This window comes from Pseudonaja textilis, chromosome 9 (genome assembly GCF_049901715.1).
Source record: "Pseudonaja textilis isolate UNSWEBS1 chromosome 9, rPseTex1.2, whole genome shotgun sequence".
NCBI classification, from domain to species: Eukaryota; Metazoa; Chordata; class Lepidosauria; order Squamata; family Elapidae; genus Pseudonaja; species Pseudonaja textilis.
In genome coordinates, this window is record NC_141998.1 from 7336177 (window position 1) to 7350835 (window position 14659).

The following is a 14659-nucleotide window of genomic DNA, read 5'->3' on the forward strand; positions in this document are numbered from 1 at the left end:
AGCCACAATCATGATCTAGAACCACCTCTTTTTTATATAATTATGTGCTTCTTCCTTGGTGGGGTCTATAGAATGTACTGCAATGGCTGATGCAATATTATTATACTAGACAGCATAAGAGTGGAGAAATTTATTTTCAAATATTAAAGTAGCATGTGACTATATATGTATATCACAATTTGACTACACAAAAGAGCTTTTGATTTTCAAAATAATGGCTCTACAACCATGGGCATTGGTTCCTTGATTCTTATATGATCAAATAATTGAGGTGCATCCTGAGCATAGAAATACATAACCTTGCCAATATTCTAAATTGACCAGGGAAAGATAAATGTTACAATCCCTTCTATAGCAAGTCTTGGGGTAGCATGAAGGCGTTGAAGAAACAACTCAACTGCATGAATATCAGAAAACAATTATGTAGAAGTTAGAGTTGACGAATTCAAAGGATGAGGGGAATTTTGAAATGTCACATTTTGGGGGGTGGACTTACCCAAGTTCCCAAAGAAATCTATGTATGATCCTTAATGCTCTTGTGCACAAAATTCTACACTTTGGGATTTTTGAGGATACACCCAACTAAAAATAGTTTATTTTTAAGAAAATGTGCACAAAGGAAGCATATTTCAGAAGAACTTTTCCTCACCATCATGTAATGAAAAAATGACCATATTATCCAGACAATCATTGGAATTCTAATACATCCAGAAGTTGGGGAAAGTTGTTGTAAGAAAATGGGAAAATGAAACCAAGATGACTTCTCCTAAATCAATAGATTGAATCCATTTTAACAGCTCAGTCCTATACATCTCAAGTAGATCTTTCTGAGTTAAGTGAGTTTTATTTTCAAGATGTGATTCTGCAGAATTATTCATGGTTAAAATAGCTCCGTAGAAATCAATGGGTCATGATTAACTTTCACCTTATTAAGTTCAGTAGCCTTCCTCTAAACAATATTTTATTAAACACAGTTGAAGTAACAGTCAACTATAAAATATTCTCAATCTTCAAGAGGACGTTTCCTAGAAACTTGCATAGTTTTTTTGTAAATCCCATTATAGTCAATGGAATATCTGCAGCTCAACTGTATGCAAAAGGAGAGTCAAATGAGATGAAACAGAATTGAGAAGAAAGTTAAAAGATATGTGAACACTGAGTACCAATTTATTTACTACCAATTTATTTTAATCTACACATCACCTTCATTGAAATGTAAGAACCAGAAATATTTGTCCATTCAGATGCCAGAATTCTTAAGAATTAAATCCTTGGAAATGAATGTCCGATTATTATTTTTTCCACTGAAATAGTTCAATTGCACACATACATTCCCCTATACTAATAAATCATAATTCACTTACTTGGAAGTAGCTTTATTGCTTTCAGTAACATCACTTTGAAGATGGAAGAATAGAAACAGCAGGCAATGATACTTTCAAACAATGTGGTTTTTTTTTTAAAGAGAGATGGAACGCCAGAATATTTGCATTGAAATATTTAGACAAGAAAAGGCTTCAGATATTAATTAAATAAAACCATGTTGGATAGGCATTATTTAATGAATAAGCTAGATAGATGCTGAGGAATACATACCTCATATTAATTAATGAAAAAAGAAAATCTTATGATATTGCTTTCCATAATCTTCGATTAAGGTTCCACTCTCTTTTGCTATACAACGTTGCTTCTTTAGACTAGACTACTATTCAGAATGACAATGCACTGTTCAAAATCATGGGTTTTTTTAATTACCTAAAACAACTTAGACCTAATCATTAACTGCAACATTTTTTAAAAGCTGTATTTATCTACTGGTAAACCAAAAATATTATGCTCTGTGCCATTTTGAACTGATATTATAAGCCCAGGAAGCCTAAAATCCACACTCACTGTGGGGTGGGGGATGGGGGGGGTGTTATTAACATGAACATTACATCTAGTTCTGAAGTAGCAAATAAATATCTGGTATTATTGTTGCCTTAAATGAGGTTTGATAATGAGGGTGATTTTATTAAGAACTTTGCCTGAACAAAAATTCATACCCATACATTTTTATTTAGAACTAAGCGGAACTTAATGCTATAATAAACATACATATAGCACCCGTCCTATCCCAAAGAATATATGCTAACATCAGAGTAAACAGCACCAATTTTAATGGGATGGGATTGTAAGCTGAGGCAGCATTACGTTTGATGCTGTGTGTCGTGCAAAACGGAGACAGAAATAGAAAGAGAGAATGACAAGTTAAAGAGTTAGGTTTTCCCACTTGGTGCTAGAACAAGACATTCTTCTTCCTAGAGCAAAATTCAAATTATCAGAGAGTTCTTTGCTTTACACATTTAGGTTAACACTTTGAGAAATCTTGCTAGCATCCAAATTTTTGTCTTTGATCGCTCTTCTTTCCTCCCTGAGTAACCTTAAGGAGGTGGTTTTCCCCTGCTGTATGGCAGGAGGAACCAATGCATTGCAAAATAAGCTGGAAAAGATGATGAACCTTGAATTAATGTGAAAGGCTGGGTGCTTTTTTAAAATAATTCCTTCTGGTCACACACAGTTGGGAACTTGAACCAGAAGTCTAAACATGCAGATGTATATGAGAAAACCTCCCAGTGTCTTCTGCCCCAGTTTTCCTTTTACAAAGACTGCAGTGCTGCAGTTCTATGGCAACACCATATTTATGAGCCAACGACTGTCTGATGTCTTTACCCAGGGCTTTTAAAGTTGTTTTTTGCTCTTCCAATCTTGGATAGGGTGAGGAATGACACTATAAAGCCAAAAAATCAATCTTTTGTTACTTTGCATCAAGCAAAAGTGGGGCGGGGGACAATTAGCAAATTTCACAATCATATAGAAAATATATTGGCTCTACTAAACCCAGGACAGAAGTTTGGGGGCAGGGAAACTGCATTCTGTTGTAGTTAGTTGGGAGTGGGACTTCTTGTATGCAGCAGAACTTACTTCATTTAAAAAAAAAACCTGAATCATTCCAACATGTGAAATAGTTTCTCCTCTGAGCCTTTTGGATGTTAACAAAATCTTTTAATTTGTTTCAAGATGGCGATAGCCTTCTTTCCCTAGATGTAGCTAATGTTTAGATTGTCACTCCATTTTTTAAAAAACTCTGGAGAATGATCCCATCGAATGCAAAGGAATGGCTCTGGAACAAAATAGTGCTGATTTTTGCCTAACTTACTACCATTTGCAAGTGCTGCAGACAACTTCTGCAGAAAAAAAAACCCACCCTATTTAATTTAGTGGAACTTACTATCAGAGGGAGCATGGATAAAATTCCCAACCCAAATGGGAGAAGATGTTAGTATAAGGCTAATAAATGTGGACAGATGATTGATTCATAGATGGCATTTGTGGAATAGGTGGGGACAGATATAAAAATGATTTAGCATTTTTTAAAGTACTATTGCTCTTGTCAATGTACAACCTGCTGGGCTGAATTACTCCCTTCTTTCTCCTTCTTAAGCCCCTGAGTGGTTTGTGTTATCATAAAGCAGCCACTCCTTTTGAATTCCCCTCCCCCAACGTACAGAATGTTTGACCTTTCAATGTCAGATCCTTGAGAAATAACACCTTTAACTGTCCGGGATTTCTTTTAAAGCTTTTCTTTTTTTTTTAAAGAATCTATTATGGGGTTCAGGGGAAAAAAATTTTTAACTGGGACTCAGAAGGTTTCTGCCTCCTGCTATCTCTGAAGCGCTGCATTGCAGATGGAAAAGTAACTCCAGACATGCAGATACTCGCAGGCACCCGGCAAGACTCTCTCTTTCGCTCAGATCTCCTGTCCAGAGGCCCGAAATCACGCCTTTTCCCACGCACCACAGACACGCAAAGACTCCTTCACTTTCTCTGGTTTTCTACGGGCCGGAGTCCTTTCTTCTCGCGGAGCTGGCCGTGGTGCTGAAACCGCCATGGCTGCCCCAAGCGAGACGCACTACGCCTTACCTGAACTCGTCCGAGCCAGCCCCTTTCCCCCAAAGCTAAGCACAAGGCCTGCTTGCCGGGATGTTCTCCTAGAGAGGAGGTTCAGCTGCAGCGATGCCCCATCCCGCCACCGCCCAATCCATCCCGCCGCCTCCAGAGCGTTGGGAAGAGGGGAAGGCAGCGAACTGGGCCGGCTGCTCAATAGACCTCCGTTGCAGCAGCGGCAGCGTCTACGGGAAAGCGAGAGGGCGGGGGGGGGAGTGGAGAAGGCGAAAGGTAGAGGAAGAGTCAAGAAAAAGCATTAAAAAATTAAATCAAGGAAGATACATGTAGATAATAACACTGATAAAAGCAACGGAGAGAAGGATGAAAGAGGAAGGCTTGGTTATGAATGCCGTCCCGTGCATACTTGGTACCATAAAAGCATAAAGCCACGAAACTTTGGGAAGGAAGGTGACTTCGTACTGCACCGTAGATCAAAGGTTTAAGCGCCATTCAAGGGATACAAAGAGGTGAGAGGAAATACAGGCCAAGTGGGGGGGCGGGGGAGAGGGAAAGAAAAGAGGCTTATATGAAAGGGGCAGAAATTGATATCTGGAATTGGGCTGCAATCCTTGGCCGGGGATAAAACGAGAGGGGAAAGGTGTGGCTCGGCTTCGAAGGGCGGGACACAGAGGCCACTGGCCACGCCTCCCGGGCACGCGCTATACCGGCGAGCCCGCCCCCTTCGGAGACAATGTGCGGCTGCGATATAAAAGGCGCCGCTTTCCAGAGTCGTCCGCTGCCGGGAAACCCGCCCAAGGCGCCTCTTCCAAGTCTTCCAAGATGAGCTACACGCTGGAGCCGCTGAGCAACCCGTCTTACCGGCGGGTGGCCGAGAGCCGGACCACCTTCAGCCGGGCCAGCGTGTCGCCGTCGAGCGGCTTCCGTTCTCAGTCCTGGTCTCGGAGCTCGCCCAGCCCGGCCTCGTCGGCTTATAAGCGCAATGTGGGCCCCGCGCGGACTTCCTACGGCTCGACGGTGCTGAGCTCCACCGAGAGCCTCGAGCTGAGCCAGTCGTCGCTCTTCAACGGCGGCGGCGCCGGCGGGACGGGGGAGCTGAAGTTGGCCCGCTCCAACGAGAAGGAGCAGCTGCAGGGGCTGAACGACCGCTTCGCCGGCTACATCGAGAAGGTGCACTCGCTGGAGCAGCAGAACAAGGAGCTGGAGGCCGAGCTGGCCGCCCTGCGGCAGAAGCAGGTGGGCCGCTCGCAGCTGGGCGTCGCCCTGGAGCAGGAGCTGCGCGAGCTCCGCGTTGCCCTGGAGCAGGTCAACCACGAGAAGGCGGCGCTGCAGCTCGACTCGGAGCACCTGGAGGAGGACATCCAGCGCCTGAAGGAGCGCTTCGAGGACGAGGCGCGCCTCCACGAGGATGCCGACGCCATCACCCGCGCCCTGCGGAAGGACATGGAGGAGGCGTCCCTGGTGAAGGTCGAGCTGGACAAGAAGGTGCAGTCTCTGCTGGACGAGGTGGCCTTCCTGCGCAGCAACCATGAGGAAGAGGTGGCTGATCTGCTGGCCCAGATCCAGGCCTCGCACGTCTCCGTCGAGCGCAAGGACTACCTGAAGACCGACCTCTCGGCCGCCCTGAAGGAGATCCGCTCCCAGCTGGAGTGCCACTCCGATCAGAACATGGTCCAGGCCGAGGAATGGTTCAAGTGCCGCTACGCCAAGCTCACCGAGGCTGCCGAGCAGAACAAGGAAGCCATCCGCTCGGCCAAGGAAGAGATCTCCGAGTACCGGCGGCAGCTCCAGGCCAAGAGCATCGAGCTCGAGTCGGTCCGCGGCACTAAGGAGTCTTTGGAGCGTCAGCTGAACGACATTGAGGAACGCCACAACCAGGATCTCTCCACTTACCAAGTAAGCACGGGGCTCGGATAGGTGATCTCCGAGGAGAGAACTCTTCCTGGATGGGGTTCTTTGGAGCTTGTAGAGCCTGCTGGGGATTGCCACAGGGGGGAGGGGTGAAATGAAGTAGGAGGGGCCTCCTATGCATAGATAAATGAAGGTTCAATCAAAGGGGGTGTGGCCTGGTGGGGTGGGGTAGGGAGTGGAACTGGGAAAGGACAAAGCAGTCGGTCCCTACCTCAACTGGAGGAGAAGAAAGACCCTGTCCTGTCTTAAGTTAAACTATGAAGATATGGGAGAAGTCAACGGTGGGGGTGATGACAGAAAGGGCCGATGCCCCCACCTCTGTGTGAAAGAAATTAACATCCAAGGGGGGGACTTCAGCTTTAACATTATGGCTGTGGGGGTGGAACTAGAGCAGGAAGAGGCCCATTTCCCCACACACACACACAGTCAAGTGGGGATTTTGCCAGCTTTCAGGCATAATGGAACTGGGAGGGGCAGGTAAGCTCCCTCCCTCATTAGCTCAACCATCCCTACTAAACAGGAGAGCCCTTGTCTGAGACTTGGCAGTTTGAGTCAAAGTGGAATCCATAAGTTATAGCTTGGGGGGGGGGGGAAATCCCATTTATAAAATAGGAGTCACCTGACAAAATTTCTCTTTAGGTCTCTTTTGGGAACAGATCACATGTCACAACACTTCTGTGAGATGCCTCTTGCTTCTCCATTCTTCCTGGCTGCCTTCCAATGTCTTTTTTTTTGGGGGGGGGTGGCGTTTCCATCAAAAGGAAGTGTGAGTGTGCCAACCCAGTGGTAGAGAGAGGATACTTTGTGCAACTTCTTGAGGGGTGCCACAAAAAGGGAGTGGGGAAATGGAGCAAGGAAGAAGACATTTTTGTATTATGCAGAACAGGGGTCCCCAAACATGACAATTTTAAGACTTGTGGACTTCAACTGCCAGAATTCTCCAGCCAGCATAGTTTTTCTTGTAACTGGGAATGGGGCGATTGGAACATGAAATGGCACTTCAAAGCTCATGACAAAAGTAAGGTGCACAAGTCTTTATTTTTTATTTTTATTATACATGCTTTTATTTCAGGCTGTCCAAAAATGCACAGAATTGAGAAGAATACACAAGGGATCACCGTCAAATAGGATCTGTGCTGGATCAGAAGTTACTTGGGGGAGAGAGAAGACTTGGAATAAAAAGAAATGCAATTCTTGGGGTTTCCTTTCTCAAAATGCAGCTGCTAAAAAGGGATCAGAGAAGGAAAATTGGTTCTGTACAGAGTTCAATTCAATTTCTAAATATTATTAGCACAGAGGGAAAAATGTATGGAGAGAAGGCTGTGAAACTGCCTTCAAAGTTAAAGTTCCGATTTCTTTCTCCGGGTAACTAATATTGACCAAAAAACCCCACAGGGTCAGTTTTAAAAAGGCAAAATAGAATAGATTCACTATGCCAAAGGAATAAATTGGAACGTTTTAATAATGTTCAGCGAACCCCCTTAATTAGTAATAAGCTTAATCAAACCTGCCTCTCCAACAGCATCCAAAAAATAGACGGGGGGAGAAGAGTGTTCTTTTGAGTTGTCAGCACTGATAATTACTTCATGTTTTATGCTTGAGCATCAAAAATGATTCTGCATCGGAGTTGCAAAGCATTTGGGTTGTAAGCCATGTCCTATAAGAAGGGTTTGTTTTTTTTAAAAAAAAACCTCCATTAATAATTTTAAAGGAAGAGTTTAAATAAGCAACAAATCCAGAATGCTATAAAAGGGGGGGGGGAATAAAAGGATTGGAGGGAACAATCTGCATATAAAACTGGGCTTTAAGTATACCTGCAATAGGAAAACCAACATTTCTAGAGTATTCTAGAGTGATTTGCCTTATTGCTTCCCAAAAATCCATCTGCAGGCTGATGACTCAGCAGGAATCTGAAGAGACAGTTGCCAGATGGCTCCTTACAACCTGAAAGTGACAGTCATTGTGCTGTGCTGTTGGGGTTCTTTTTTGAATGATGAGTTAACATAACATTTGCTTTTAGAAAGCAACTGCCTGCAATGCAGAAGGTGTTCCTGCTCAGCCGATCCCTAAGCAGACTCAGTGAAAAATCCATGCTGCTATTTTATTTCAGATCCAGTTAATTACCTCCAGTGAGGCCGTTTGACAAATCTAAATGACTTTCCCTGAATTAACTTTTAGGAAGAAGATAAAAAGGAAATCCAGAAAAGGAAGTCCATCAGTCTAAATGCAGATCCACCCCAAAGTTCTGCAATGCAGAACTTTCTGGCATCAAAAATCATAAAGTTGTCTGGCTGGCATCAGAAGGAAGCTTTTTTTTTTAAAAAAAAAAATCCTCTTGGGTGACATTAAGCATTACAAAAAGAAATGTAATCCTTTAAATCTAGGGAAAACCTCAGTCAGCAAGCAGATTGGATAGGCTGTGTTTCTGGGGATAGTTTAATATCCAGGTTACCGGTATTTTAGAAATTGATGCAGTGTCATCTCCCTTGCAGCAGCAAAATTGGCCATTGCAGAAGTGCATAATAGAAAGAGTGACGGAATGGCCGATGCAGAGCAAAAGGTTTCATCACTTAATACTGCCAGCTTTCTTTATATGCCAAAAATTCATTTCGTAATGCAAACTTAAAACCAATGTCACATTCATTGGGATTTCCCAAGGAAAATATCTTGCACTGCTGGAATTAGTTGAACATAATGCAGAGATTTCCCAAACTTTTTGCCCTAAATATTTTTCTTTTTCTAGTGAAAATCTTATAGACATGGAAAATCTGTCTCATGCATTAAGTACCGTATTGTTTGCATGAGTTCTGAAGACTTAGTATTAACCTGTATTAAATTCCTTGGGATTTGATTAGGATATAATTACCGTACTATTTCTGCTGCATCATCCACCTTGCCAAAACTGAACTGTAGATAGCAGAGGGAAAGGTTGCTGGTGATTATCCAATCCCTTTGCTCGGTTATCTTTTTTTGTTCTCATTGAAATGCTATTCCAGAGGATCTTTGGATAAAAATCCTTTTCAGAAGGCAGAACCAACGTTGGAAAAAGAGTAACTTCTCACTAGTCAGATCAAAGCTGACTGGTTAAAAAAAAACAAAAGCATCTTGGCTAAGCATTTTAGCTGCAGCACATCAATAATCTTAAGAACTTTGCTGCAGTTTGGTCTAGTAGTTAAGTCACCCAGCTAGAGACCAGCAAACCTTGAGTTCAGTCCCTCCTTAGGCAGAACTAGGTGGCTTTGGGCCAGTTAGTCACTCTCAGCTCTAGGAGGCAAGCAATGGCAAGCCGCTTCCAAAATTTTGCCAGCATAATTTCAGGGACTAAACTAGGCCTGTCAATGCTGACTCAGAGAAGTGTATATACGCACTACAAATAGTTACAGGCATTTTTGTTGTTAGGAAAGAGATAGTCTTTCAAGATCCCTCTCTCTGGTCCAACTGAGATGATCCTGATTCTCAAGATGCCAACATTTGTTTTCACAAAAATGGCATGATTTATAAAAGAAAACTGAGTCCAGGTAACCATCAGAATGTTGGTATTTTTAGATCTGGCCTTTTTTTTTTAGCCTGGAGCCCTCAACAGACCACAGTTCCCATCTGCCTTAGCCAGCTGGGCCAACCTGATGGGAATTGTCATCCAAAGCATTTAGAGAGTGCCAGGTTGGAAAAGATCTTTTAATTTTTAGAAATAGTTCTTAAAATATTTTAATAAAAGGGATACCCTGGTAAGGATCTTCTCTACAAATGGATAATAGCATCCTAGGATTTTCCCCAATCTATTGCTTCTTAACTTTGAGCTTTCAGAATCTCAGCACTGGGTGTTTTTATAATGCTATCGAAAAACTTTAGTTCTTAAGAACAATTTTGGTCAAGATAGTATTTTCAATTCATTATCCTTTAATTCTACTTTCAATCTGGTTGTTTTTGTCTCTGTTTCTAGTCTGTCATCTTCTACACTTTATTCTCTCCTTCAGTCCCACCCCCTGGTATCCAATTGTGCCTGAGATTTTTGCACCCATCCTCAACAACCATCTGTGTCTTGGTTGCAGGACACGATCCAACAGCTTGAAAATGAGCTGAGAGGTACCAAGTGGGAGATGGCACGTCACCTGAGGGAATACCAAGACCTCCTCAATGTCAAGATGGCTCTCGATATTGAAATTGCTGCCTACAGGTATTAGAACGCAATGCAGATGTAACCAGACAGACAGTTCTATTGCAGACACTTTTAGCTGCAGCACAACTCAACTGCAACAGAGGAGGCTCTGTGACTGCTAGCAGGGAGTTTTGCTGGCATTTTAGCACTCTTTGAATTCATATCTGGTAAAGGAATCATGTTTTTTTTGCTTCTTAAAGTAACATTATGTGTAGTAGAAAGCTATCCAATTCCTTTGATGGAATATTGACTGGCTTGAAAGAGATCAACTGTGATTTTCAATGGACTAAGTTTTTGTCCTATAAAGGAAGGAAGTCCTGCTGAAATCAACCAAACTTATATTTGGGTAGCAGCGTTATGCTATGGAACTATCATATTAACAAAATCCTTCCTGAAATCAGTAAGACTAGTAGTATGTTCTGTTTCTTGAAGTTTTTTTCTCTTTCTCTCTCTCTATCTCATTTTGTTGCTTACAAAATGTAGTTGCTGCAGCCTGGAATGGAAGATTTTCTTCTTTTAAACATCTTTAGAAAGCCCCAAAGGAAAATTAAATTGAACTTTCAAAGTTTTTTTTGTTTTCATTTTTAATTTCACATTAGTAGCATAATCATTATGTCATTGCTATTAACCTTTTTTCAGGATTATTTGGGATTTTACCAAATAATCAGATAAATGAGATTGCTAATCTAGGGAACTATTTTGACCACAGGTTTCCAGACAAATAGTGCAATTGGACCTTGTTGTCTACAGTAAAAGTTTATATCTGATTATAAATAAAGGTTTTTTTAAAAAAATTTGTTAGTTGGATGCTGCTGCTGGATACTTTATGCCTGTATTTTTTTTAATCCAAGAAGAGATTTTAATTCTTTGCCAATAAGTCATTATACTAAATATTTAAATTTCCTTGAGTTGAAATTTTCCAACATAGACCTATTTTGAAAGTGCTAGAATGTGCTAATATGCATGTATGCAAAGGAAATTGCTCTTAAGAAAAATCATATGTTTCATCTTAATGATTCATTTTTTTGCTCACTTTAATGGCAAAAGGATTCATTTATTACATGGAGTACTATTTGCAAACAATTGTTAGAAATTCCACTGGTCATTTGGGTTGGCATTCAAAGTTGCTAACTGTTCATGGGGAAAATAGCGACAACTGTAGGTATTATTTGCTTACTACAAAAAGAAACAAAAATGTAAAGGGCATAATTAAGCCATATTTCAAACATATTGTCACTGATAAAAAAATATAGATCAGTGGGCCTAACCTGCATTCCAGCTCTTGCAACAGCTTTTTAAACCAATGCAAGTTTCTTCATAGCAATACCAGGATTCTTAATACTTCTAAAATTAGACTCCTCTTTGCATTCATGAATGATCACTCAGAAATATACATAATCTGGAAAATGGAGATATAAATTATGCAGGTACAAGGGAAGCAACTGAGCTGGTTGTTGTTTCCTCTACATTTCTTAATCGTGAGAGGAGGATGTGAATTGGAAGCTAATGATCAATCGTATCTCTTCCATTCATATCAGCAAAGTGGTTCAGAAAAAGAATATTAAGGAGCATAAGGTGTCACTGCTCTCTTTACTAAAGAGAGAATATTTTAAACCTATTTCAGCTTCTTACAGAGATGTCCATCTGTCTTTGGGTGTATACAGATGGGTATATACAAGGAGCAGTGGTGGTGCAGTGGTCAGAATAAAGTATTGCAGGCTAATTCTACTGACTGCCAAGGCTTCCATTCTCACTGGCTCAGGGTTGACTAAGCCTTCCATCCTTCTGATGTCATTAAAATGAGGACACAGATTATTGGAGGCGATATGCTGACTCTGTAAACCACTTAGAAAGGGCTATAAAGCACTGTGAAGTGATATATAAGTCTAAGTGTTATTACTATATGCACACAGGTGCATGCATACTTTTGCCTTGAGAAGTTGGTGATGCATATTAACAGTTTCCCTCTGATTTCTGTAGGAAACTTCTTGAGGGTGAAGAAACAAGATTCAGTGCCTTTTCTGGCAGCATCACTGGGCCAACATTCACACATAGGCAACCTTCCGTAACAATATCAACTACCAAAATACAGAAATCAAAAGCTGAACCACCAAAATTAAAGGTCACACACAAGTTTGTAGAAGAAATAATTGAGGAGACCAAAGTAGAGAATGAGAAAAGTGAACTGGATGAAGCTCTTGAAGCCATGGCTGAAGAACTGGCTGCAGAAACTATAGCAGGTGAAGAAAAGGAGGAAGAAGTTCTAGAAGAGGAAATTATAGCAGAGGAAAAGGCTGCAGTTGCAGCTGCAGCCCCAGAAGAAGAAGGGGAAGAAGAAGAAGAAGGGGAAGAAGAGGAAGGTGCAAAATCTGATGTGGCGGAAGAAGGATCAGAAAAAGAAGAAGAAAAAAGTGAAAAGGAAGAAGGTGAGGAAGAAGCAGAAGAGGCAGGTGAAGGAGAAGCTGAGGAAGCTGAACCTGAAGTAGCAGAAGAGCCTGAAGAAGATGTGGAAGAAGTCATTGCACCAGAGAAGGTAGAAAAGGCAAAAACATCTCCTCCCAAATCACCCCCCAAATCGCCTGTGATAGAAGAAAGTAAAGAAGAAGAAGGGGGTGATCAAGAGGGTGAGGCAGCAGAGGAGAAGGAAGAACAAACCGAGAAAGCAGAATCCCCAGCAAAAACAGCATCTCCTGAGAAACCAGGCACTCCAGAAAAAGCAGGCAGTCCAGAGAAGGCTGGGACTCCAGAGAAGGCTGCCTCTCCAGAGAAGGCTGGGACTCCAGAGAAGGCAGCCTCTCCAGAAAAGGCAGCTTCTCCAGAGAAGGCTGGGACTCCAGAGAAGGCACCCTCTCCAGAAAAGGCAGCCTCTCCAGAGAAGGCTGGGACTCCAGAGAAGGCTGGGACTCCAGAAAAGGCAGCCTCTCCAGAGAAGGCCGGGACTCCAGAGAAGGCTGGGACTCCAGAGAAGGCAGCCTCTCCAGGGAAGCCAGGGACTCCAGAAAAGGCTGCCTCTCCAGAGAAGGCAGGGACTCCAGAGAAGGCAGCCTCTCCGGAAAAAGCAGGGACTCCAGAGAAGGCAGGGACTCCAGAGAAAGCAGCTTCTCCAGAAAAAGCAGGGACTCCAGAGAAGGCAGCATCTCCACAAAAAACAGGGACCCCAGAGAAGGCAGGGACTCCAGAAAAACCAGGCACTCCAGAGAAGGCAGCCTCTCCAGAAAAAGCAGGGACTCCAGAGAAGGCAGCCTCTCCAGAGAAGGCAGCCTCTCCAGAGAAGGCTGTTTCTCCTGAAAAGCCAAGCTCCCCAGTGAAAGATGTGGAAGAGCTTATCTCCACCACAAAGGCAACCACCGTTGGTACAGGAAAAGAATCAAAAGAAAAAACTTCAAAGGACTCAACTAAGGAGGACATAGCAGTCAATGGGGAAGTTGACGATAAGGGGGAGGAAGTAGGTGACTCGAAGCAAGAAGAAGATAAAGCTATCATCACCAATGGCCTGGATGTGAGCCCCTCTGAGGAGAAGAAGGAGAAGAGTGAAGAGAAAGTTGTAGTGACAAAAAAAGTCGAGAAGATCACCAGTGAAGATGATGGGACCACTACCTACATCACCAAGTCTGTGACCGTCACCCAGAAGATGGAAGAACATGACGATGCCGTGACAGAGAAATTGGTGTCCACCAAGACAGTGGAGAAGGTGACTTCTTCACATGCCATAGTCAAAGAAATCAAGGAAAACGGTGACTAAAATAATCATTTCCCCTTCTCGAAGGAGCTTGGATTGGTGCAAAAGGTTAAGCCATAAGACAGCTGCAAAAAAAAAATGCATGAAAGTGGCGGCTTCTCAGCAGAACGGGTTCTCTCATGGCATCTCCAAAAAGGACTGTTGGTTTTTCTTTTTTCTGATAAATATTTATGATTTCTGTGCCATACCATTCCCGGGGAGTTGGGGAGGGGATGCATGCAAGCCCGATGCACTCCTTCTGCAGAACTTTGGGGTTTGTTTGTTTCTTTGTTTGTTTTTAATCATGCATGAGCTGTTACTCTTCCAGGGGAAGTTGCTGAATTTTCCCAAGCTGCTGTTTGGACGCTTCTGAGAAATGTCTTCAGATGTATTATGCAAAGAATAAACTGAGCCAAATAAACCATAACAAAAGAATGAATTTAAAAAAAAATACCCTGAATTCTCCTAGCCTTAAGCTACTTAACAGTTATGTTTACCTCACTGGTGCAATTAAGATCGGACTTCTGTCCATGAGAGAACCTATGTTGACATGCACAGTATGCAACCTTTTGTTGTTTGATGTTAAGCAGCCACAGCCGTTTGTGCTCAATAAAGGTCATATTGGAAATGAGCTTGGTTTGCTGGAATCTTTGCTCTCTTTCTGAGGTCCAGTTACTTAAGAGCACAGAATTTGAAAAACTAAACTGCAGAAGTACATTTGAAATTACACCCTCCCAATTCCCACACATCTGCAGGAATATTTAGTGCTAAAGTGGCACTTTGCAGGGAAGAAAGCCCAAATTAAAAGTAACACAACCCAGTAGCTCTTGGAATTAAATGTGTTCCCCCATTACATCTAGGTGTTTTTAAGGTTCACAAATTGAAAGGAAATTCCTGCAACAGGAAATGTAGCGTAATTCTCTGTTTGT

General features: G+C 42.5%; 1 protein-coding gene across 1 annotated transcript; it reads left to right on the forward strand.

Annotated features, from left to right (window-relative positions):
* Positions 1-4702: 4702 nt before the first annotated feature.
* Positions 4703-14361, forward strand: NEFM (neurofilament medium chain). Its single transcript, XM_026714895.2, has 3 exons — positions 4703-5841; positions 9906-10030; positions 11993-14361. The coding sequence occupies exons 1-3, from the start codon at positions 4768-4770 to the stop codon at positions 13752-13754; spliced, it is 2961 nt and encodes a 986-aa protein (XP_026570680.1). The 5' UTR covers positions 4703-4767; the 3' UTR covers positions 13755-14361.
* The last annotated feature ends 298 nt before the right edge of the window (positions 14362-14659 follow it).